Here is a 25,486-nt window from a genome sequence, read left to right as displayed (position 1 = left end):
GCCTTCAATGCTTCTTGAATGAAAGAATGAATAAACAAATAGCCAACGACATTATTGTATTTGAATCAACAAGTACAGTATACCCCATCAGTAAGTAGTGCATTATCTATGTTGTATTCACTTGTAAATTGCCTCTACACAGTGCTTAACTCAGTTCTACATGCAAGCAGTTAATGAATATTTTTCATGCTGGTGAATATTCATTTCTCTATGGAAATAGTTTTTTATTAATAAACATGAATACATTAACTGCTCATCAAAAAGCCCAACAATTTTCAGCAAATTAAACACAGTAGATTGAAAATAGTTTGCTTACTACCATCTACATAGACTCAATTTTTGCAATATTAAGTACCCTTGGTGCCTGCAAACCTTTTGTATAACATAAAGATGTCATTCCTTAAATAAAACTCATTATGTTTCAATAGATCCATGATCCATTGAGGTGGATACTCCTTTCAATCTCACAGGTTCCACAACAACCCATCCATCCATGCCTTCTCATCCTGTGTGAGTCTTGCACATAGAGGATGCTCAAAAACATCTGAAAAATGAATGGGCAGATGGGTGCTGATGATATGACCACTAACTCTACTAGTTCAAGTAGTTTTCCCCAGATCTTGTAAGTAGATATGCACTTAGATCTTTTGCATTGGCATATTGAAATGTTCATTCCCTATAGTTGAGATTACTCGGTTATATCCATTTTTTTCTAAGCAATGCTTAACTTTCATTACAGGTCCAGCTAATCCATTATGTTATTTCACTGCCTCTCATAATGGTTATTTTGATTCCATTAGTGACTTCTAGCGAGTCCAATTTGCTAATGTATTATCTATGTTCTAAAGCTAAGTGCGATATTGAATATAGCCAGATGGAGATCTCTCAAAGAAAGTTGAGATTAGAATTTGTTCTACCTAGACAGGTCCATCTTCACATATTCTAATTCACTGTGCAGTAAGGCCAGACAAACACTGATAGAAATTTAAGTGGCTTAAGTTCTGAGCACATACTATTAGAGTAGAGAAAGCACCATATACTCATGCAAATTCTGATTATTTTCCCACAATATATTTGCTTTGAAATACAATCTAATCTATATATCCTCTGTACTTAATGCTTCTTTTTTTCTTTTGATTTCTTGAATTTGCCTGTAGCAACAGAATTGAGGTACATTACTAGGAGAAAAGAATACTTGTGAGTTATAACCAGATATTCAGTCTTACCAGATGTTTCTTTCATTTTAAAAAAATTTCATTTTATTTTTACATTAAAAACAACTACCCCTTCCCCCCCCCAGGTCTCTTGTAACAAGGTAAAACAATTAAAGAAAATTAATGCAATAATTTCATACAGTATGCAGCACTCTACATCTGTAGCACGCTCCCACCTCTCAATTTTAAGTTTCTTTTTAAATGAACAGAAATCTACTTTTTCTCTCTTTCATTCCTACCCTACTGAAAATAAAAGAAAAACAAATTCCTTATATGAAATATGCATAGTTAAGCAAAACATATTCCCACAATGACTACATACAAAAATATATGTCTCATTCCATTCTCTGAATCTATCACTTCTCTACCAAGAGGTGAATAATATGTTTCATTATCAGTCCTCTGGAATCATGAATGATCATTGTATTAATCATTCTGCCAGCTTTCAGTCTTTTTTTCTCTTGACAGTCTTGTTGTTATTGTATAAATTTTTCTGGTTGTGCTCTTTCATTTTTTATCAGTCTATAAAAGTCTTCAAAAGTGTTCTTTAATGTAATGTCGATATTATAGTATAAATTGTTCTTCTACACCTATTTACTTTACTTGGCATCATTTCACACGAGTCTTTCCATGTCTCATTGAAATCATCCATTTGCTCATTTCTTACAACACAATAATATTCATCACATTCATATATTACAATTTATTCTCTTATTCCTCAGTTGAAAACTATCTTTTTAAAGTTTTTTTGCCACTACAAAAAAAGAACTGCTATAAATACTTTTGTACACATAGGACACTTTCTACTTATTGATCTCTTTTGGATATAGGCCTAGCAGTGGTATATCTGGTTCAAAGGGCATTCACTGTTTATGCTTTCTAGAATGTTTGTACCCATTCACAGGTTCACTTAGTAGTGCTGTTTTCCCACAGCACCTCAAAAATTTATCACTTTCTTTTAATGCCATCTTCACCAATGTGACGGTTAAGATGAGAAATCTTGAAACTGCTTTAATTTTCAATTCTCTAGTTAGTAGTGTTTTGTGGCACTTTTTCATACGGCTATAGATATGCTAGGCTTCTTCCCTTGAGAACTACAAGTTCATATTCTTAGATCATTTATCAGTTGGGGAATGGCTTATATTATTATTCTTTCATTTTAAAATTGTGAACTATTAAAATTTTACTTTGTTAATTACTGCCTTTTATTTACTTAAAGAGAGATAATGTGATGTAATGGATTGAATACTGGTCTTAGAGTTAGGAAATCTCCTACCTCTTATTGGCTATTATTATTATTCACTGGCTATGTGACTACCTGTGGGTCACTTAACTTGTCAGTGCCCCCAAGCAACTCTCTAAGACTTTACATTACAGAATTGCTTATTTGCCTTTGGTAGGGAGAGGCAACAGTGAAAAGAGCACCTGGTCTGGATTCAGGAAGACTCATCTTCATGAGTTCAATTCCAGACTCAAATACTTACCAACTGTGTGATCCTGGGCAAGTCACTTAGCCCTATTTGCCTCAGTTCCTCAACTGTAAAATGAGCTGGAGAAAGAAATGCAAACCACTCCAATATCTTTACCAAGAAACCCCAAATGGGGTCACAAAGAGACAGATATAATTGAAATGACTGGACATTTGTGGAAACAATTTCTTTAACTGGGAGTTTCCCAAGCTGAGGAAATCACAACGGCAATTTCACATGTATCCAGTAGGGATACAGAGGTACAGCGGGAAAATGATGGACCCACCTGAATAATGCCATCATAATATAAAAATAACACAAATTTTAATGGAACTTTCAAGTTGACAGCATTCATCTCAAAACCCAGCACTCTTTCCATTAAACCATGCTCCATAACAAATAAGATTGGGAAAATAAATTTATATGTCTACTATTATTGGGAAAAATCCATTGTTGGTTGCACAGCATATATTTTTTAATAAAATGGAACCTAATGCCACAGGATGCTTCTAAGCTAGTAGACTGTCCCTCACTAGAATTCTTTTTTGTTTTGTTTTAGCATTTTTTTTGGAGGGGGGAAAGGCAGGCAAATGGAGTTAAGTGACTTGCCCAAGGTCACACAGCTACTACATGTGTCAAGTATGTGAGGTCAGATTTGAACTCAAGTCCTCCTGACTCCAGAGCCAGTGCTCTCTACTCACTGAGCCATCTAGGTGCCCCGCTAGAATTCTTGAAACAAAGGTTGGATGAACACTTATTGGGTTTGTCCAAGCTGCCAATTGGATTAGATGGACTCTAATACCTTCCAAATCTGATATTCCATGGATGCCTTTAAAGGAAAGTCACTGTTTTAAATTCCTCCCCAAAAAAATGTTTAAAAAAACACAACAAAGAGAATTGTAAAAAATGGGAGGAGGAGTTTTGTTTCCACAGAACTAAAGGTGTGTTTCTCCTCCCTCCCCCACCCCAGCTTTAGCAGAAGCCAGGCCTCAAGGTTGGTCAGGTGAGAGGTCAGAGGCTTATAGGCATGTGCATGCTTTTTGAAAAGGTAGTCTGGGGAATTAGAGAGGCCAAACCCACTTGAACCAGTTCAAGCTTATCTAGGGTCTGGTCTTGGTCAAGAATTCAGGCCTACTGATTTGCATAATTTGCATATGTTAAAGAGGGAAAGTAGGGGAAGTAAAAGAATATAGTTTAATCTTAAACTAAGACAAGGAAAATCTAATTAACTTCACTTTTGTTTCTGTATCCTTATTATCCTACCTGTATAAACTGTATAACCTAGGAAAACTATGTAAAAAAAATAAAGACTGTAAACTAACCATAACTCTAGCAGGAGTGGAGGGAATCGTTACCCCTGTCCTAAGGGGCCATCACTTGGGTCCTCCTTAGGGTCTGACCCCTAGGAGGCCCTGTGATCCCCACAGATTAAGGGGTGGCTACCACTTGGTCTTCCTCTGAGAGTCCTGTGGTCTGTACAGCCTTCCCTAGGGATTATCACAGGGTTCTTCCTCAGGACTTTGGCCCTGCCTAGAAAGTCCAATGATCCCCAAAGTCATGTGTTCTCACAATTTGGGGAAGTCCAGTGATCCCCAAAACCATGTTTCTCACAGGAGTTATTTTGGCTGAAATTGAAATGAAGCACTAGTCACTGTACGAAATTTCAGAAATAAGGAAGACTCCCTTTCCTCAAAAATGAAGGCAGTACAACCTTTAACCAAAATAAAGGAAGCCAGGCGATATAAACATGAAACATAAGTCATGATCTTCAAGACTGGGTAGTTTAGTTCTCTATGGGGCATTAAGCAAATTTAGAACCCCATGAGGACTTGAACTAAATTTCTCCAGATTGACCAACTGTGAAGAAATCTAATCTCATCACGATAGTAGTCTCCTTACGTGCTTTATGCTGTTGTTAGCATGATAAATAAGAATCAATGCTACATGATTCAATGGAAAGAGCACTAAATTGGAGTTGGAATACATGAGCTAAAAATTCATTTCTGCTGTATTACTTATGTGACCTCCTGAAAGTCATTTACCCTCTCAGATATCTGAATTCATCATCTATAAAATGAAAGGCTTGGTTTAAATGACCCTGGGGAGAGCAGAATTTAACAAAGAGCAAACTGAGGCAACTCTCCAAGTGAGATATCATTTATTAGTACCCAGGTCTTGTGGTCTGCCTCCATTTGTACCCTTAAGTTATAGGCAATAGGACCTTTTAAACCTGGGTATGTCTCCCTTCTGATTGGCCTGACAGTACATCATTTGGACCCCCCTTGGCAAATATATATAAGGCAATCTTGATTGGTGGACATTTTAATGAGAAGGTGGGCTAAGAGCTCTCAGCTTCTCCCAATTACTTCAACTTGGTGGGGGGGGGGAAGTGGCGGAGAGAGAGACAGACTAATCAGCAGCCAGAAGCTGGCCTTCAGATATGTGTGATTATGCCTCTCTAACATTTAAGGAATGCTAGTAGCTCTATGAGGCCCAGCTGCTAGAAAAATAAAAGACATCTCAATCAGGTTTTCCCCATGGGGGACCAGATCATTCCAAACTTTATTGAAGCAGCAAGGACACAAGAGTCATCCCCTAGGGAGAGCCTGGCTCATGTCGGCTTCTGTTTATGTAGTAAATAGAAGCAAAGGGCCCAACCCAAGGCTACTTAAAGAACAAGATGCCTTAGAGACTGGGAGCAATCACCTTGTTCCATCACAGCCTTTAGGAACTGCCTGCCTTTCAGAAGTGGGGTCTTCTCAAAATGAGGGGAAGAATGAACCACATAGAAATATTGGCTATTCGCAATATTAATTTTCCCTAGCCCCTAAAGTCCCCTCTAACTCAAACTTTATGATTCTATAATCATGGGGCTTTAGAAGTCATCTAGTCTAAACTTTAACTAAAATAAAGGCAGGTAGGTAGCCTGAAGTCAGGAAGACCTGATTTCAAATCCTGCTTTAGACACTTATTAGCTGTGTGATCCTAGGCAAGTTTCAACTTCTGTTTCCTCAGCTGTAAACTGGGGATAATAACAGCCCCTAATACAAAGGGTGATTTCAAGGATCAAATGAGATAATATTTGTAAAGCACTTAGCACAGTGCTTGTCACATATAGGTGGTTGTTATTCAAAATAGAAATCAACGTCTCTAATAAGTAGTCACAGAACCTACAGTGAGATGGAGGTCTCTGATACACCTGAAAGAACACATTCCAATTTTGAAGAGTTTTAATTACTGACATTTCTTTTTTCTGAGTGAGTCCAAAACCATATCTCAACAACTTTGAAATATTAGTCTTAGTTGGCCCTCTGGGATCAAGCAGAACAAATCTAAACCCCTTAACACAATAGCCCTTGAAATATTTGAAGATAACTAATACATCTCAATTTAAGTCTTCTCTTCCCCAGGCTCAAAAAATCACTACTTTTCTTCCATTCAATACTCATATTTCATAGTTTCCAGTTCCCTTACTAACATGGTCATCCTCCTCTACATCAGGATTTCCAGTGTCCCTTCTGAAATGTTTATAAAAAGGTAGACAAAGTACCCCAGATGTGATCTAAACAAGGAAGAAGACAGTGCACTATAATCTCTGGACATTATTCATGAAGCTTAAAATTACATTAGCTCCTTTGACTTCCACATCATACCACTTAGTGCTTCCTTCTTGATATGAGCTTAGTATTTGTATCACTGACACTTAGCACAGTGCTTTGAACACAGTAGGTGCTAAATATATGTTTAGTATTTGACTGAGTGACCCTTTTTTAGCTTGCAGCCCATTAAGACCCTGCATTGTTTGGTTATTATTGGGTTTTTTTTCCACATAAACTGCTTTCTTGCCCTGCATATGTGTTTTGTCACCTTAGAAATGTCATTGTTGAAATAAATATAGATTAATTCTTAAACACTATTTTATTTCACCTCATTCTGTTTGACTTTATCATTCTGAAGTCTGGATCAAATTTAGAAAGTTATTAACACGGTATGAATTTTGAATTATTAAAAAACACATACACAAACATCAAAGGATTATGGGGCTAGAATTAGTACTATATTGAGGCATAAGGGCACTTAAATTTTTACATTAGAAAGTTCATATTGGAAACTTCCATATTTGATACTCTTGCAGAAAAGATTTCCTGATCTGCCTCAGTTGTTTGCTCTTACACCAAATAGCCGTGGGTGCCAGAATGTCTTCCTTCTGTCTGACTGAAATCATTCTGGGTTATGGAGAAGGCAAACCGTGAGTTAACATGATCAGTACGTGTGACAACATTGAGTTAACTGTAGACAAATGTCACATTAAAGTCTTTTCCAAACCAAAATAAGGTCCAGAGACACAAAAATGATTTCACACATGACAAAATGTGCCAACCCCTGTGGCTCCATTGTTAATGGAATTGCTTCTGCACTTACATTTTTTGAAATGGTGAAAATGTTTATCACACAGAGTAGTCAAGTTCCTCCCTTTTGCACCACGTTGGCTTTAAGAATTTTACATTTTGCGTGATAGAGGGAGTGCCCATGTAGATAAAATCACGGAAATGTGAAGTATAAAAAAAATTCACCTTGAGCTCCTTTCATCAGGAGTACAAATTAGCAGCCTTCTTCTACCCTGTGACACCCTCCCTCTTTCTTCACTAACATAAAATCCAGCCATAACCCAGAGGACTTAATCCATTCAGCTCTGACCTCCCAGGGACCAGGTTTCCCTATCTTTACCCTATTTTCTTTCCTGAGGTAGTTATGTGCCCTCTACACCATTACCTCTTACGCTAAGAATTATAATCAAATCAGCACTACTATTGCCTCTGGACAGTAACCAGTGCACTACCCTTTTGCTCTATTCAACATCCTTGTGACTTCCCAGAAAAAAAAAAAAACACCTTTTCTTGGTCATCACTCCAGAAGTTTCCCTCTATTATAATGAAAACTCCTTGAGGACAGAGACTTTCACCTATGTGTTTATATCCCCAGCACTTAGCACAATACTTTGCACATGGTGTTTAATACTTTTTCATTTAATTCATTCATTCACTCACTCATTCATTTGTTGATTCATTTTCCCATCTTTCAAGGCCTGGCTCAAGTTTCACTTTCTCAATGAAAATTTATAGGACTATTTCAGCCTCACTGATCTCACCTTTCTCTTAGTTCCTTATAATACTGAATAATGCAGTTTAATATCTAATTATCTCACAGATAAAAGTGGTTTTTTTTTTCAGCTAGGTCTATAATCTCCTTTTGTATACCCCACAGCTCTTACTTAATTCAGCATACATGATAAGTATTTTTGAAAGTCTTTTCACTGAATCCAATTCAGTCTTTACTCTATTCTCTTTCTCAAAAATCTAGCCCATACTTCCAACCATATTCTGCAGTATTGTTTTCGTTGTCCCTAAGAGAAAAGGAAATAAAAGAGCAAGAATACTAACTTATTGACTTGTTGATATAACTGCTTCTTTGTCCACAGTGGTGCCTTTATTGAAGCAAATAGCAATAAATGTTCCCGTACAGATAAGTTGTCAAATAGGACATCATACTGGGGACATACACCCATTTCCATCCTGATGGCAGCAAGCTGTGTCTGCATATCCTTGCCATTAATAATGATGGTACCAGAACTAGGAGGGTACAGTCCTGTCAACAGAGATCTGGAAGAGAAAAGAAATACTCTCAATGGTAACAAGTCAATAATCCACAAAATGATGTAGCCATAATATAGGGCAATTCAAAGACGTAGCTACACATTGGTTTGTTTGGTTAGTCATCAAAAACAGTGCTTTCTCAGATCTTCCCATCTTTGCCAGGGTTTTAATGGCAATGTTTTGACTGATAATTAACACTAAAGTCATGGCTTTATCCTTTTTCCAGATATATCCTTTTCTAACATCATCCTCTGGCGCTTCTTTATGGTGTGGTGTTCATTCTGGATATTTCAAGGCTCCAGCAAAGGGCAAACTCTGGCAAATTACTAACATGGAAAGGCCAAGAATGCAGACTGTATGTCTGCCACCTGTAGACACGCCTACCTGAGTTCAGAGAGGCATTCCCAAAAAAAGTTCACTGCTATGTGATGAAATTTTTGGCCACAGCCAACCGTTAAACTCTGTAACTCACAGAGGAGTTGCAATCTTCACTGATAGAAGGAGTGTCCATGTGGATAAAATCATGGGAACATGAAGCTGAAGTATAAAAGATTCACCTTTATCTTTGTTAGCTTTGATGTTTCCTAATTTCTTTCAGGTTTTAGGCCTCTGGTGACCATCTGTTCTCCATTTACGGAGTCACCACCCTGTTTCAGGTCCTCGTCACCTCATGCCAGGACCATTACAATTACATTTTGGTTCATCTCTCTGACTCCAGTCCATCTTCCTCTTAGCTTAGTGATCATCCTACCTAAGATAAGATACTTAAGTGATATTGAAGCACAGGTCTGACTATGTTATCCCCCTACTGAATAAATTCTAGGGGCACCTTTAACTCTAAGATCAAATATAAAATCCTCTGTTTGGCTTCTAAAGTCCTTTACAATTTGCTCTTTTCCTATCTTTCCAGTCTTCTTTACACTTTACTCCCCTTGATGAATGCCATGATCCAGAAACATTGGCCTTTACCCAATCAATCAATCATTACATATTTTTAAGAGCCTACTATACACCAGTCACCCAAGCTCACAACAAAGATGTCATCAATTCTTCATTCTCTCCCACCCCTTATCCAAATCTGTTACCCACACTGTCGATTTAGCCTTTGTAACATCTTTGGTGTATTGGCCCCTTCTCTCTTCTGATGGTGCCACTATTCTGGTTCAGGTCCTCATCACCTCATTATTGCAACTAGACTATTTCTATAGTAATAATAATACCCTTTTGATTGATCTCCCTGCCTCAAGTCTCTCCCCACTTCAGTCCATCCTTTACTCATGTGTCAAACTGATCCTCCTAAAGGGTGGATCTGACCCTATCATGCCCCATCCCCACCCTTCCATTCAACAAACTCTAGTGCCTCCCTATCAACTTCAAGATCGAATAACAAATCTGTTTGGTATTCACAGCCTTTCATAACCTCAGCCTTCCTACTTTTCCAGTGTTTTTACTTCTTACTTCTTCCTCTGTATCTCTCATCTATATATTTTGAAATCCAGTGACACGGGCCCCCTTGCTGTTCCTCAAATACAACAGTCCCTCTCTAGACTGGGCATTTTCACTGACTATCTCCCATGCCTGGTTAATCTCTCCCTCCATTTCCTGACTTCCCTGGTTTCCTTCCAATCCCAGCTAAAATATCACATTTTACAAGAGGCCTTTCCTGAACCCTTTAATTCTAGTACCTTCCCTCTATTGATTATTTCTAATTTATCTTATTCATACATTTTTGTTTGTATGTCATCTCCCCCATTACCCTGAGAGCTCCTTGAGAACAGGGACTATATTTGCTTTTCTTTGTATCCCCAGCACTTAGAACAGTGCCTGGCACACGGTAGGTGCCTAATAAATGCCTGTTGACTGACTGAGAGACAAGTATAGATGAAAGCCCAAGAGCGATCCCAACCGTCCTCCAGTCAGAGCATCTGGGTATAAAGTCTGGTTCTGCTGGATGACCTCTGGGATTCAGTTTCCTCACTTGTAAGATGAAAATTTTTGACCTATTGACCTCTGAGGTGCTTTTGCATCAAAATCAATGAATTTTGAAAGGAGGACAAAATTCAAATCCTAATCTAATGATTCCTATAAAATAGAATCTCACTTTTTTAAATTATAAAGTGTATTTGAGAAGACAAAACACAGCAACAGTTTTCTGAATCCATATTGCTCTGTCTAACCATCTTCTTAAAGTGTTTCAATGCTAACAAATAGTTCCATTTTTCTGTCTTGCCATACTATTTTAGCACCTGAAAAATAGCATGAACTTTATGCAATTTCTTTTGGCTTCTTTTACAAATGATTTGTCAGTTCCTATGGACTGCTGGAGTTTTATGAATTTCTTTCTGTCTTTAGATACAAAGCCAAGCAAAAGTTGGTTAGGGGAGACAGGAAGACTATCAAATTAGTCCAGTTTAATAAAGATTGATCTCCCATTTTTATTGAGACAAAATGGAATATAGAAAGATGTGTTCTAAGTTTAGCAAAATTACAAAATCCAATATTTTTTCCCACTTTTGATTCACTTCAGGAATATTGTGTAGACACAGTCTGACTCCTAGCCTTTGATTCATCAAGGATTATTTTAATATTTGTCACATACTTCTATAGCCAAATCTTGCTTTTGTACCCAAATTTTTATGTCATTTGGTCACTGAGACAACCTTCATAAGAGCCAGAGCTACCAAAAAAATCTCAGCAGTATAAATGTCATGCTATTTCCTCTCTGAGCTTCATCTTCTTATTTGGGTTCAAGGAAAATTGAACTTAGTGGGAGGAAAAAAAAATCACATGAGCCATTGAGTTTGTAAGAACTAAATAAAACATGGTCAATTTCTTACAAGTTCGATTTGCAGGAAATGAGAATGGATTTGTTTTTCATGGTGAAGAGATAGATGTTTATTGCTTCTCAAGGTTCACAAACCACTCCACCCTCCCTGTAGCCCACCCACCTCCCACCAAAGCCTCAAGAATACAGAAAGCTCTATTCTAGTAAGGGCCTAAAAACTAAATTGGGTAGTTAAGGAAGAAGACAGATTAAAATTGGCCATTTAGTGGAGCACCATTGGGTGGACTGGTGCCATATATCTTGGAATTTTTTGCAGTAGAAAGCAAAAATTAGATAACAACTCTTTTGGTTTATAAACTGACTCTTAAAAGAACTAAATTACCTAATAGTATACCATTTTTAAAGCAGACATACATAATTGTGGTCTTTCCAGCACCATTGGGCCCCAGCAGAGCAGTGATTTGACCTTTATAAAATGTGAGCGTAAGCTCTTTAACTGCAGCCTTTTTGTCACCTTCATACTCCTTGGTAACTGATACCAGTGTCACTCCTGCATGGACTCTGTCCTCGATTGTTTTCTGCCTATTTGATGGCAGTGATCCTGTGTGGATGAACAAAATAATGTCATGAACTAGCAAGGGCTTGGAAAATATCAAAGACATTTATTGAAAATACACTGGTATCTTCACAATGATATCTACATTGTTCAGGTCTTGAATTGATTTGGGGCCATCATTTAAAGAAATACACAAAAACAGATGCGCAGTCACCGTATTCAGTAGATTATAGTGAATAGAGGGCTGGGCTTGGAGCTGGCATGGTAGTAAGGAAAGGGGGCTGGATTAGGAGGTAGAGGCAAAGGATATGGTTCAAATCCCAACTATGCTACTTACTTGGGTAAGCTCTTTAACTTCTTTTGGTCTCTGTTCTCTTACTCTATAAAATAAGGGGCCTTGACTAATTGATCTCTGTCGTCCCCTTAAGCTTCAACTCTATGATGCTATAAGACTTAGCTTAAAATGTTTCCTCTGAAACTCACTAGCTTCATGGTCCAAGCTAGATGTATAACCTTTCTGTGACTGTAAACTCCTTAGAACTTAGCTACTAAGTAATCGAAAGTTCACAACCTGCATTGATGGAATGAATTTCCCAAGATAGGTAATGACATATTTGCATACTAAAACTATGTTTTAATATTGGCTAACCAAAAAGGGCTTGCTTAATAATAAAAGTTAAAATTTAATGTACATCCATAAAATAGAATATTTGATTTGAATTTTTAAAATGTGGGTTCCCTCAAGACATAAATTCTTTGTATGTACACACCCGTAGTGTGACATGGAGAGTCGGCATGGTGTAGTAGAGACCTGTCCTTGCTTGTCAGCAAGACTGGGGTTCAAATTCTGCCTCTGATATACATATACATCAGTGCTCAAGGCAAATGGTGTCAATTATGCTGCCCTACAACAGTACATTGTTGAGTGCAACCCAAAACTGATTAAAATGTAATTGGGAAATATTGAACAAAATAAGCAAAAGTATGAGAAAATAGGTAATGGTAATATGTGGTTTTTTAAGTCAATGAACAGCCATAGGGATCCTCACATATGCTTTAGTGGACCCCATTTTTATTGTTCCGATTTGAGTCTGACACCACCGCTCCAGGTCAGTGCTTCTTAAACTGTCGGTCATGACCCCATAAAATTTGGCAAAAGTAAAAGTTTTCTGAATGTGCAACAACAAAAATTAATTAAAAATCAGACAAGTAACGAATCCGAGGTGTTTCTGGCAGCACTTGCCCACGTTGCATTCTAAACACAAAGCCTGAGCACTTTGCACTGCACGTGTCCTCAGGCCACACAACGCCAACAGCACTGCCAAAATGTGAAAAGGGGTTGCAAGTAGAAAAAGTTTAAGAAACCCTGCTCTAAGCAACCCTTTAAGGCTTTACATTGCATAGATAGGTGCCAACAGTCTGCATGGAGGGAGTTTTCTCCTGAGGCGATTCCGTATACCAAGGAAATCCCAGCTCCAATTACTATCTTCTAACTCTACTCATGATCCTGTATAGTTCATCCCCCTATTTATCCACATGTTTAAAATCTATCTAAACCCTAGACCCCATGGAAAGAATGCTGAGCTGGATGGCAAAAGGATTCTGTTCTAGTCTTGATTCTTATCACAAATTAACTGAGTGACAGAAAGCAAGTCACTTCCTATTCCTGGGATTCTGTTTTCTCATCAGTGAAATGAGATGATCGGACTAAGTCATCTTTAAGATCCTTTCTAGTAACAAAATCCCATAGACACACTCCTATTTTTTCATAACTCTGTCGTTGTGATCTTTCTAGGACTGTTGAATTTTTGGTTACGCACATACGGATTATAGGGATAAAGCCCAACATAAGGCTATACTTGGCATTGCATTTGAGACTTTGATATATTCTTTAGCAAATTTTGGTCCACGATGAATTTTAAAAGAAGACTGCATACAATTAAAAACTAGAGGAGCCATGGTCTTCAAGCATGGTTGCTGCCATAATGCCATAGAAATCCAAAAAGTCCCCTGCATGGCAGTCCAGAGGAAGGCAAAAAGTTCTCACTACATGTACTTATAAAGAGTCACTCCAGGACTTACCTGGAAATCACCACTTTCCCAAAAAAACAGTATAAAAAAGTCATCAGAATCCATTATCTTTTTACAGACCTTTATTCATGAAGTTCTCATTGAAGAACAATAGATTGGAGTGGAAATGTTGTTGCGTCCTCATCTTGAAGCCACACAAGTTCTGCCAGTATGACGCAGTAAAGGGAAAATACCATGGTTTCTTTAAACCAAAATTTCCTAAAAGTAAAGATTATAATTAAAACACATGAAGCTATTATCTCAAATTTATGAGATTCTACAGAACCCATATATCTACTTTTATATCTAGAAGAAATATGTTTAAAATAATATTGATAGTCTCTGCTATACAGGTGGCCCATATATAAAAATTATGAATGCTGTATTCTCAGTGTAGAGACATGCCCCTATTCTCTATGGCAGCAGCACCCCTGGCCCCTAACTCAGATTACCTGGGAATATGATAAACCTATCAAGGTGTCACCTTTCATTTAAATGTAGAAAGGAACCTTCTTTTTTCTATAGGTAGAAAGTTCACAGCTTACTAATTCCAGTTTATATCCTCCTGCCTCTGTATCCCTTCTTTATAAAACCCTGGCGCAATCTTCCTGCTACTAACATCATCCCAACCTACCCAATTCCTTCGTAACTCCATCCCCAACTGCAACCAGTGCTGCTAACAAAGCACTCATGATTAAGAGAAAGTAGTGGAAGATGACGTATTTCTCAAATCTAAAGTTAGTAGTTTGGCTACCTTTCTCATAGAAATAAAGTTCTAAATCCTATTTGGTACAATTAGAATAGGAGTCTTTTGAAAGTAAGGATTGTTTCATTCTTTGTATTTGAATCCCTGGAGCTTAGCAGCGCCCCTGAAATACAGTACTGATTAAATACGTGTTGATTGATTGAACTGAAATAATACAATAAATTCAGTTCTAAATTTGGAAATTGAAAAGGGAGCTAATGGAAAAAGCACTAAATGGCATGAGGAGTCCTAAACTTTAGTCTTCTAGCTTACATCAATAAGTACCTAGAAGTGTTTGGGGGCAGCTTCACTTCTTGGAACCTCAATTTCTTCCTCTTTTAAATGATGATAATGATATTTGCACTACCTTCCTGATGAGGTTTGCCATAAAAACAATAAAAACTAGCATTTATATCGCACTTTAACATTTGCAAAACAGTTTACAAATAGTCATTAATTTTGTCCTCCCAGCAATCCTGGGGAGGTAAGTGTTATAACTATTCACATTTTTAGAGACGTGGAAATTGAAGCAAGAGAAAATGAAATGACTTGCCCAGTAAGGGTCTAAGGCAGGAGTAGGGAACCTGCTGTCTTGAGGCCACCTAAGGCCCTCTAGGTTCTCAAGTGTGGCCCTTTGACTGAATCCAAACTTCACAGAACAAATAAGTTTGGATTCAGTCAAAAGGCTGCACCTGAGGCCCTAGAGGGCCACATGTGGCCTCGAGGCCACAGGTTCCCCACCTCTTGTCTAAGGTGAGATTTGAACTCACATCTTCCTGTCTCTAGGCCCAGCACTCTAGCCACTGTGCCATCTAACTGCCTCTACTCACACATAAAACATTTTGTAAACTGAAGTATCCCAGAAATATGAATTGGCATTACTATTTCATGCCTTATTGGCATTATTATTCCTAGCCCTAACATTCTGTGACCCAAACATTTACTTTTGAGGAACAGTGAGAAGTAGCTTGATATACTGGAAAAAGCACTGAACTTGGACCGAATGGACAGATCTGCTTTGAAGTGCTACACCAGGGGGAGGGAACCTGTGGCCTCAAGGCCATATGTGACTCTCTAGGTCCTCCAGTGCAGCTCTGAAAAGGGCCACATGTGGCCTCAAGGCTGCAGGTTCTCCAACCCTGTGCTAGACCAAGCATTACAAATTCTGTGCCTTTAGCAAAGTCATTTAAAGCTCCTAATCTTCAGATTCCTAGTCTGAAAAATGAAAATATTTGCAGAGTTGCTCTACATTGTACATTTTTAACACTGTGTTAACAATGGGTTTTTCTTTTAATCTTAGGACACTTTTACACTCATGAAAATTACTGGGAAACCCTCAAAGAGCTTTTATGTAGGTGATATCTACTGATATTTACCCTATTAGAAATTAAAAAATCTTAGCAGTGTTACAAAAATAGTTTTGACCTTGTGGATCCCATGAAAGAGTCTTAGAGATTCCCGGGGGTCCCCAGGACATGCTTTGAAAACTGCCATTCTCTAAAAATACGTTATTTTTATCTGTGATTTTATCTGTGTGAGTTTCTACTAGACTGATTCAGAGTACAATCTACTCCTTCCCCCCACCCCTGCAAACATTCTCATCTTTGAGATTCTTGTTCATGTAATCGAAGGATTAAACAGGTTTTGTGGTATGTCCCAGGAACTTAGTCCCACTCTATCACATTGGTTCAATGACAATTCACATGTTCTGCATTCCAAACAAGCAGCCCAAAATGAGTTTTTGGAACAGACCCTCTTTGTAAGGTGGGGACAGTCTCCGGGAGAATTTTGCAGTCTCTACTATAGAAAGTTTAGTTTAAGAGTTATAGCTGTTTTGTCATGATCTTCAGTTTTAAAACTGAAAATCTTAATAATTTAACATTTCAAACAAACACAAGACTCACTCCACTTTTATTTTGTTAGCTTTCAATTTAGTATACATAAAGCATGCCCAAATCTGTCCCAGGCTCTACAAAGTTCTAATACATCTATTCTGCTATGTCATAAGAATCATTAGGAATGAAGAAATGACTATTAAATATCAAATAAAAAGAAGAGCCAATTCATGACAGTACTAGTTCCATATTAACAATACTTATCATATACAGGTATCTAAATTCATTTCAATCCATTAAGTAGTTTTCTTACCTACTTTTGTGCATATGAATGAAATAAAATGTGATCATTCGTGGTTCCTTTTATTTTCCTAAGCAATTCGATAAGATGAATTCACATCCTTGGAAAATTAAAGGTCTGAATTCCATAAGCCATTAAATCAGGGAAGGCCCATATTATAAGATTTAAGTACTGGGCAGAGATCTTTAAAAAAAATCATGGCTCCCTAATTACTAGTCTCAAGGAGATGATGAAAATGTCAAGAAGAAAAGAAATAAAAGTTCTCAATTTTAGAAGGTGAAGGAAGAGCACCGGTATTGTAGCAGTTATTAAATTATTTGTAGGCTCATGCTAAAGTAGCCAGTGTTTTGGTCGTGGCTCTGACACTAAGTAGTCATACGACCTTAAATAAGTCACTTAAACACCCTGCACTTCTCTTTTTTTCAGGGGTCATGAACTGTCTCTTGGCACACATAATCTTCATTGATCACTTAGTATGGGTGCTTTAAAGCCCAACTTTTTTTCGTTGTTGTTTTTGGAGGGGGGAAGGCAAGGCAGTTGGGGTTAAGTGACTTACCCAAGGTCACACAGCTAGTGTGTCAAGTATCTGAGGTTGGATTTGAACTCAGGTCCTCCTGACTCCAAGGCCAGTGCTCGACTCACTGTGCCACCTAGCTGCCCCAAAGCCCAACTTTTTAAACCTTCGTAATTTCTTTTGTACTATCTTAATATCCACAAATCAAAATGACCCAACCATCTGTTTGATGTTTCTTTGTTGATGTATTGGTAATTAAGGTGGGACTTTTTTACTGTTTTCCCTTTTGGAACACTGAAGTAATCAAATGCCTTTGATGAGTCTGGCCTTTGGTTCTTTGATTAAATCCAGGAGTCTTTGATGACCTGCTTAGGAAATAAGGGAAAGCCTAGTTCCCATAGGTTTGAGTCACATGTCTGTGATACCGTTTTTGCCCTGAACTGGGTATACAGATAAACGTAGAGGTTGGAGTTATGTTTGGCACTCTCACTCTCTGGAAGAGTGTTGATGTGGAGACTCTGGGTAGCTGCTAGAGCCCCCTGGCTTTGGAAAAACCCAGATGTTGGTGCTTCTCTGGTAACTATGTATTTCTATAAATGGACTGGTTTGTGTTACTTGCTCTGTTTATACAATGTATGTTTGTAATTTCTGTTTGTATTTGCTCTGAAGTTCAGGGTGTTGGCTTTTCCACCTGAACTAAGTGAATAATATATGTATGTTTGATTAAAGTGAGATTGTTAACCCCTTAAAGTTGCTTTCCTTAAAAAAGAAGATCAAAGAACCTGTGCTGGTAGCCCATCTGTGTGCTGGTGTTATTGGTCTTTCACCTGCACGACAGCCGCAAGCCAAATTGTTACAGTTGATATGCTGTTGGTTGAGTTTATGTGGATTTCACTCTATGGAACATCTTTTGTTTCTACTCTTGGATCTTTCCCTTTTCAAATAGTCTATCTGGAGGCAAACAACTTTGGGTTATAGCCAACAAATCCAGTGGCTTTTTCATGTTGTCAGTCTTTACTATTACGCTGACAAATGATATTGGTTTGGTCCAAAAGCATTTCTGTAGGTTCCTAGTCATGGTAGTAGTATTAAGAATGTAAGTTATTTGAGGCAGGGACTGTTCCATTTTATTTTGCATTTTTCCCTTTACCCAGCACAAAATCTTGAATATAGCAACAATAATGGCTTTTGAATTAAATTATATGCATTACTGTTATCCTATGAATAGTAATTATTATCCATTTTATAAACTGTTTTGTGATTTACATATTGCTTTACTCACAAACCCGGGAGGAACACGGTAAAAAAATCATTCTTTTAGTTGTGCAAATGAGGAAAGTGAGGCTAGTAAATACCAAAGCAAATAAATAAGTAAAACCCCTATTTATTCTTAACACTCCAAAACTGGTAGTATATTCATAAAGGAAGAACCACATACAGTCATGCCAGACACAATTCACCCAATATTTATTAAACTAGGATCCTTTGATGACCCTTGCCAACATTCAAGCTAACTGTGCAGAGACCCATTGGCAATTACAATCCTGGCAAGGTGTTTCCATCCTTTTAAATAAAGAGGCTGAATTAGGTGATGCCTAGGGTCCCTTTCGCTTCAGACATTCTTTCACTAGGATTCTGTTTTAGCCCATGTCTGTACAGAATCTTCAGATAAATCACATGGGTCAAAAATATCTTTCTTTGCTGGGTTTTTACACCCATCTATGTACCTCCAACCATCCACTCATTCATACCCCCACATCCACTCACAGTTTTACATCCATCTGTGGCAACAGAACCATGTGCAGGGGCATATTCACATTTTTTCCAAGAGGATTGCTATAGTTTTCTTGAGATGAAATGACCATCTCCATAAGCATATCCTGAGTTCCCTCCTTTCCTTTCTCCTCTCTTCTCTCTAAATTCTTTTACATAACTCAATTATTACCCCAGTCTCAGCCCCTCTGCTCTAGATATGCTCATCCCAAGGACTGCTCAGCTATTTTATGAATCCACAGTTTCACTAAGCTCTTCAAACCCCTGTCTAGCAAAGTCAACAGCTCAGAGACACCATCTCTATTCCCTTCACCCCAGAGGGTATCAGTACTTTCCTAGCCTACAAATAAATCAAGTCCCCAGGTACAGGATCAGCATGTTAAAGGAACTACACTTTCAACACATCTGCATTTTAATTACAATCAATTCCCCTAGATTCAGGCAGGATGAATAATGTTAGCACTCCCTCTGAAAAAATAGTCAGCACCAAGGCCAAAGGAGGATACTAACCCAGTCAGCATTCAGGTGGGGAGGAGGAGTCATGCCAGCCCAGCTGCTGCTACGTTATGCAGCCATTAAGGCAGCAGGTGTCAGGAAGTAGCCTGGCATATTTAAGGAGGAGGAGGGTTCTGGTCCTGAGGCCATTAGATCTATCTGGGCTGGGCAATTTTAGTCTTTGGGCACTTGAGATTGTCCATTGAAAGTAGGTTCCAGGTGAGCCTACAGGACTTGGGAAGGAGATCACCATATTGGCTTACTTTTCTGGAAGAAAAAAGTCCCCATGATGGGCATATACCTAAGTCTCTACCATCATGTACTAATTGGCTGAGAGATAGATGGTGGCAATCATGTCTCTCTCTATTTCTCTTACCTAGTTGTCTGGTGTCCTGCAGTACACTGTGCATGTGAAGGTGTCATATTTTCCTGAAACACTTAAGTCTATAATGAACACATCTTTTAGAGGTAGTCTTGATTGAATTTCTGATATACAACTTATCCTGATAAATAACGCATGTATATTTGAGAATCTATACATAACAGTTTAAAAAGCCTCCCATGAAAATCTTTGCCCTGCTGCCTGGAGGGCAGATAAATTGGAAAAAAAAACCTTTCTTTTTATCACTGAGTTTCAAGTATATCAGCAACCACTACTCTGAGATATTGTAGAAAGGATTATTTTTCTGAAATCAAGATCTCTTAGATCCTTCTAACTCTGAGATTCTGGGTATCTGATAAGTCAGATGTATGCACTTTTCTGGAACTTCCAACCCTTCCAGATAACATCTGATGCAATGAACCTAAACAATCCAGGGTGAGGGGCTAACTCATGACTGAACAGGACTGTCCATTGTACTGTGTTCCTTTGTGTAAGAGAAAACTTATGCCTCATGGGACTTATAAGTGTCAAGCTTTCACCTAGGACAGAAAGACAGAGCAAGAAAGAAATCAGATGCTTGACCCTCCTGATTGAATTCTGACAGGTACAAAGGGAAAAATAAAAAGTAGCAATGAGCGCTAACTTTTTTAAAGAGAACAGCCAAGAAAAAAAGTCATTTATTTGGGGCATAGCACAAAAGGACCTGAGTTCAAATTCTACCTCTTCTCCTTAACTTTAGGTAGCTTAACTTAAGGTATTCCAGTGGTTCTACCCTGTACCACTACTGATGCCATATAGAAGGGCAATATCCCTGGGATATTTGAGGATGAAAAATGAACAATATCATGTCCCTGTAGATTTAATGAGGCTGGTTAACTTTTGTGTTCTTAGGCACTTGAGATTATTCATAAGGTGAGACTAAGTAGAACCATAACAGCCTAGGGTTGGGCAGGTTATCATATGCTACTGATATTTCTTTGACATGGATATACATGACATCCCAAAAGTCTTAGTGACCTCAATGTACAAACAAAGGAGATTGTGCTTATATGTCCCTTCCATGGTTATATGGTATGCTATCATAGTATTTTTTCAATTGGCATAAAGAACAGCTTCTCATAAAAATGGAGTTTTGAAACAATACTGACCACATAGTATTATGATCCCCCCTCATCACTCCAAAAGCGTGTTTGATTTAACAAATACGAATATATCACAATTAGGTAGAATATCATTATGTGATCCAAAAACCAAATGCTAACGTAAAGGAAAGTACACCCTTGGAAAAAAAAATGCTGTTTGATCCTAAAAATATCTCTCTTATTGCTATGTATATAGTTTCCCAAAGTGTGTTAGCTGACATATTTTTATTTATGGTTCTATATAAATTCAGCCATAGTCAGTTTTTAAATCATCCTTAGAATATTTGACTATTTCCCTCATTTTTAAAATTTGGTTTCAGTAATCTTTCCTTTAGATTAATAAAACAGAATTCATTTTTAAATTCACCATCTTGTATCTATAAAGGCCAATTTTCTTTTGTTTCAGGTCTCAGAATTCTTACCAGGAATCAAATTACTGAAGTACCATCCACATATAAAATACACCATTGAGTCAAAGAGGATCATCCAGCACACCCAGCCAAATGTCATGTCTCCTTCTTGCTCCAGAGATTGGTACATGTTATTCCACTGAATCCCTGGTAATGAAGAAAAAGGTCAGAGGCACATCTGCACATCTCCTTTCACTATAGGTCTTGGGGTGATAAGCACATCAATACCCATGCTCTGAACAAAGCTAAACAAAGGCAATGTTACTAGGAGTTCTTCAAATGAAAAGTTAGATCAACATTAAACCATTGGAAGAACATCCAATAAAGGATAAGCAAAACGGTTCAAAAAACGTACAGGCTGTGTTTGGGAGACAAAAAGAAGTTCAATTTGATTGCAGTGAACATTATGTAGAGGAAAGCTGGAATTGGCACTAGATTGTGGAGAGCCTTGAATCATGGACCACAGAGTCTGAACTTTCCCTTGGCAATAGGGAGCCACTGAAGATGTGTGAGCATGAAATAACCAGATACAAGCATAAGGAAAATTAATTTGGAAGGGGTGTGACAGGAAAGTTGTGAGGATTGACAGAGGAGAAGAAGGAAGAATGATTAGGAGACAATGGCACAATCCCAATGCTTGATTTGTCTGCCAATAGTAGGAATAGAGAAGAGGGGAAAGATTCAATCAATGATGTGAAGGTGAGGGGGGACTCAGAGATGATATTAAGGTTTCCATCATTGAAGACTCAGTAAATGATGGCTCCACTGCTAAATTTAGTGAAGTCAGAAATTTTAGGGGGCTGGAAAAGTAGATTTGTATGGGATATGCTGGTTTGGAGGTTCTCCGTTAGTGAGACATTCAGATACAGCTGTTCTGTAGTCAAGTAAGGGGCAGAACATAAACTCGGAAGTGAGGAAGAGGGTAACAAAAGTAATCTGGAGACAACCTGATGGTTTCAAAATATCAGGAGTTAACATGATACCCAAGGGAGGGCATCAAAGTGAATGACATAGAGGGCAGAACCTCAGGAATAGCCACCTAAAGGAGTCAGGAAGAAGATAAGGAACTGGTAAAAGAGATTAAATGCTCCAAGAAAGACAGAAGAACCAGATCATCATGTCTCTGAAATGATGGGGAAAAGACTATCCAGGATAGAGGGGTCAGTGTCATATTCTGCAAACAGATCAAGGAGCATTTGACATGGAAAGAGGGACTTTTGATGTGGCTATTGTAGATTAACTGAGAGTAGTAGATTAGTGTGGGGTGGGGGGGGTTGAAAGGTTTAGAAGGTATTGAGGAAATAGTGAATAAAGAGAAACTGAAGGCATAGAATATAGGCAACATTTTCCAGAAGTTTGGTAGATGGGCCAGAAGAGTCAAAGGAAGGCTTTTTTCGAATGTGAATTACCTGATCATTCCTGGAGGCAGATTGGAAGGTGCTGTTGAAGATTGTGAAATTAAAGAGAGAAAAAGAAAGGAAGAAGGGAAGGAGAAAGAAAAGTATTGCTAGAGCAAAGTCCTAGAGGTGATAAAAGGGAATAGGATCAAGGACTCAAGTAGAACAATTAAAATAGGGCTACTACTTCTTCTGTGAACCAGGGGAAAAAAGAGAGAGAATGTGTGTAATAATAATGAGTTTTGAGAAACACGAGGAATGGTTTAGGAGTTAATTGTTGGCAATCTCAGATTTTTCAGTTAAGCTATCTGCCATAATTGCAGGCTAAGGGAGATGAAGAGAAAGGTAACAGTTAGCTACAATGAAGGTGGGCAATGGAAGGTAAAGGGAGGCATAGTGTCTGGCACATAGTAGGCACTTAATAAATTCTTGTTCCCTGGATCCCTTCCTCCCTTGACCTCTAGGTCACAGAAAGAACCAAGAAGACTAGGAACTAGTTATCACATTTTTATCATTTTGTGGAATATTTTAAAATATTTATTATTTTTAAAATACTGTTCAGAAATTAATCAAATATTGTATCAGCAATTGAGATATATAAATTTTTATGAATATAAGCACATTTGCATAAATATATGATGAATGTCTACATTTGCTTTAATATTTCAAAAAGCTATGATTTAATCAATGTAGGTATGCCTAACATCAATGCATTTCACAACCCCTCTGTACCTTGGAACATAAATTTCTGTGGCCAAAATAATACATTACATAATGCCAGCCTTTCAATCATGAGCCTCTCACATGTATGCATGTGTGTGTGTGTATTTGTGTGTGTGTGTGTGTGTGTGTGAGAGAGAGAGAGAGAGAGAGAGAGAGGGAGGGAGAGAGAGACAGAGGGAGAGAGAGACAGAGAGACAGAGTGAGACAGAGAGAGATGAAAAATAAATTAATGAACAGATTAGATAGGGAGAGAGATGAAAAATAAATTAATAAATAGATTAGATGGGGGAGAGAGGGAGGGAGGGAGGGAGGGAAAGAGAGAGAGAGAGAAAGAGAGAGAGAGAGAGAGAGAGAGAGAGAGAGAGAGAGAGGGAGAGAGAGAGATGCTTTACAGATAGGGTAAAATTTAAGTCACTTGTCCTTTTTGATATTCATACTACTTAATCCAGGGCAACCTTAAAAGCTAAAATATGATATATAAACCTATAGGTCTGCTTGCACTTTAAGTTTCAAGTTAGATACTTAACACCTTGGGTCTGGAAGGAAAGAATATTTAGGCGGTTGCTTTAGCTCCAATTTGCTATTTCTGCATCTCCCTCCCTGCAAGAGTTGGAGGTATATTGGACCAACTCCCCCACCCTCACGCCCACACACACATTACATTTGTCTTACCATAATTCACTGTCAGCCAAGCTCAGCCCCAAGCAATAAATGGTCCCAGCCCAGAGAAAGCAGGAGAAAAACAAACAAGAGAGAAATGAAGAGAGAAACAGGTGGGTGAAGGAGAAAAGGAAATGCTAGCTCATTCTTCATGTTCTCATCACCCAACCAGACGAGGAACAAGTGGTCACTTGCAGCATTATTAATATAACCTCTATTTGCTTTGATACACAAAAAGCACATTCTTCCCATAGATCATCTAAAAATCCTTAAGGAGTCTCTGTTGGCAACCATAGTTAAAAATCTCAAAGCAAAAGAGAAAAATTAAGGCAAGGAGAAACAGAGAAGATGTTTACAAAATGGGAGGGTAAGGAAGAGGGAAATATGTGATTAAAGATAGTATAAAGCAAAATATGAGGGAAGTAGAGGTAACTTATACTTCCACTTTTACCAAAGGCAAAAGAAATAGGAAATAATAAACTACAGTAAGAAAAAAGTCATTATTTTAAACCCATCCATTATTGAATGAAGAGTCTTTCCTTTTACTAAATCCTATGGAATATATTAAAACTCATAAATTTCCCAAAATTGATATTTTTAAGCTTTAATCATTGAAAGATAATTCAGGAAAAATCCATGCTCTTACCTGCCTCTTGTCCTTCTAAGAATGTAATGAAAAATACACCTTGCCCAAAGGCAGTTGTAGATAGAAAACACTGTACCAATTGATAGAGAAAAGATGAGAAGGGACACATTAGGGTTTTTCATTGAATAAAAGAGCAGGTCCAAGAATAAATTCAACTTGAAAAACAGTGAACCATTAACATTCAGATGTACCAAATAGTTGCTCTGGGCTACTATTTAAATTTCTGAACCTGAAAAATTTAACAGAATGCCAACTCACTTTTTAAAGAGTGATAGATAACAAGTTAGTTATTAATGTTAAAAGGAATTATTTCACTTTTCTGCAGTTCTTGAAGTGTCATAAATCCAATGTACTACATGTTGAAAATACATAAAATGTATCAGCAGAAAAGAGAATAAAGTGCCTCTTTTTTTAATAAGTGAATGCCCTAGAGCTCACTAGAGGCAGAATAATGGAATGAATAGAGTACTATCCACTGGAAAGGAATTCTATTGTAGAGAAATATTATTTTATCCACTGGAGAGGGCAAATATACTTTACTACAATAGAAAAGACAAAGAGCATTTCAAGCTCATGAATACAATGTTATCAGAAGTAGATGGTTAATCTAGTCTTTTAATTACAGATGGAAGTGGACAAAAAAATTTGCTGAAAAAAATCCTTAAAATCTTGGCATCAATAGAGGAAAAGAAGTCATACAGATTGAATTTTAAAT

The 25,486-nt window shown here is 37.8% G+C and overlaps 1 protein-coding gene across 1 annotated transcript in view; it reads right to left on the bottom strand.

Annotated features, from left to right (window-relative positions):
- ABCA13 (ATP binding cassette subfamily A member 13) overlaps positions 1–25,486 on the bottom strand; it is a 519,839-nt gene that overhangs the window by 253,672 nt on the left and 240,681 nt on the right. Inside the window, exons 34-38 of the mRNA XM_036739641.1 lie at positions 24,772–24,841; positions 21,358–21,492; positions 13,830–13,967; positions 11,537–11,723; positions 8,125–8,343 (exon numbers count right to left, since the gene is read on the bottom strand). Coding sequence (XP_036595536.1) covers positions 8,125–8,343; positions 11,537–11,723; positions 13,830–13,967; positions 21,358–21,492; positions 24,772–24,841 — 749 coding nt within the window. The remainder of the gene's footprint in view (positions 1–8,124; positions 8,344–11,536; positions 11,724–13,829; positions 13,968–21,357; positions 21,493–24,771; positions 24,842–25,486) is intronic.

Source organism: Trichosurus vulpecula, chromosome 9 (assembly GCF_011100635.1).
Source record: "Trichosurus vulpecula isolate mTriVul1 chromosome 9, mTriVul1.pri, whole genome shotgun sequence".
In the NCBI taxonomy this organism is placed as follows: domain Eukaryota; kingdom Metazoa; phylum Chordata; class Mammalia; order Diprotodontia; family Phalangeridae; genus Trichosurus; species Trichosurus vulpecula.
The sequence above is the reverse complement of the archived record's forward strand: the minus strand, read 5'-3'. Positions and strand labels throughout refer to the sequence as shown.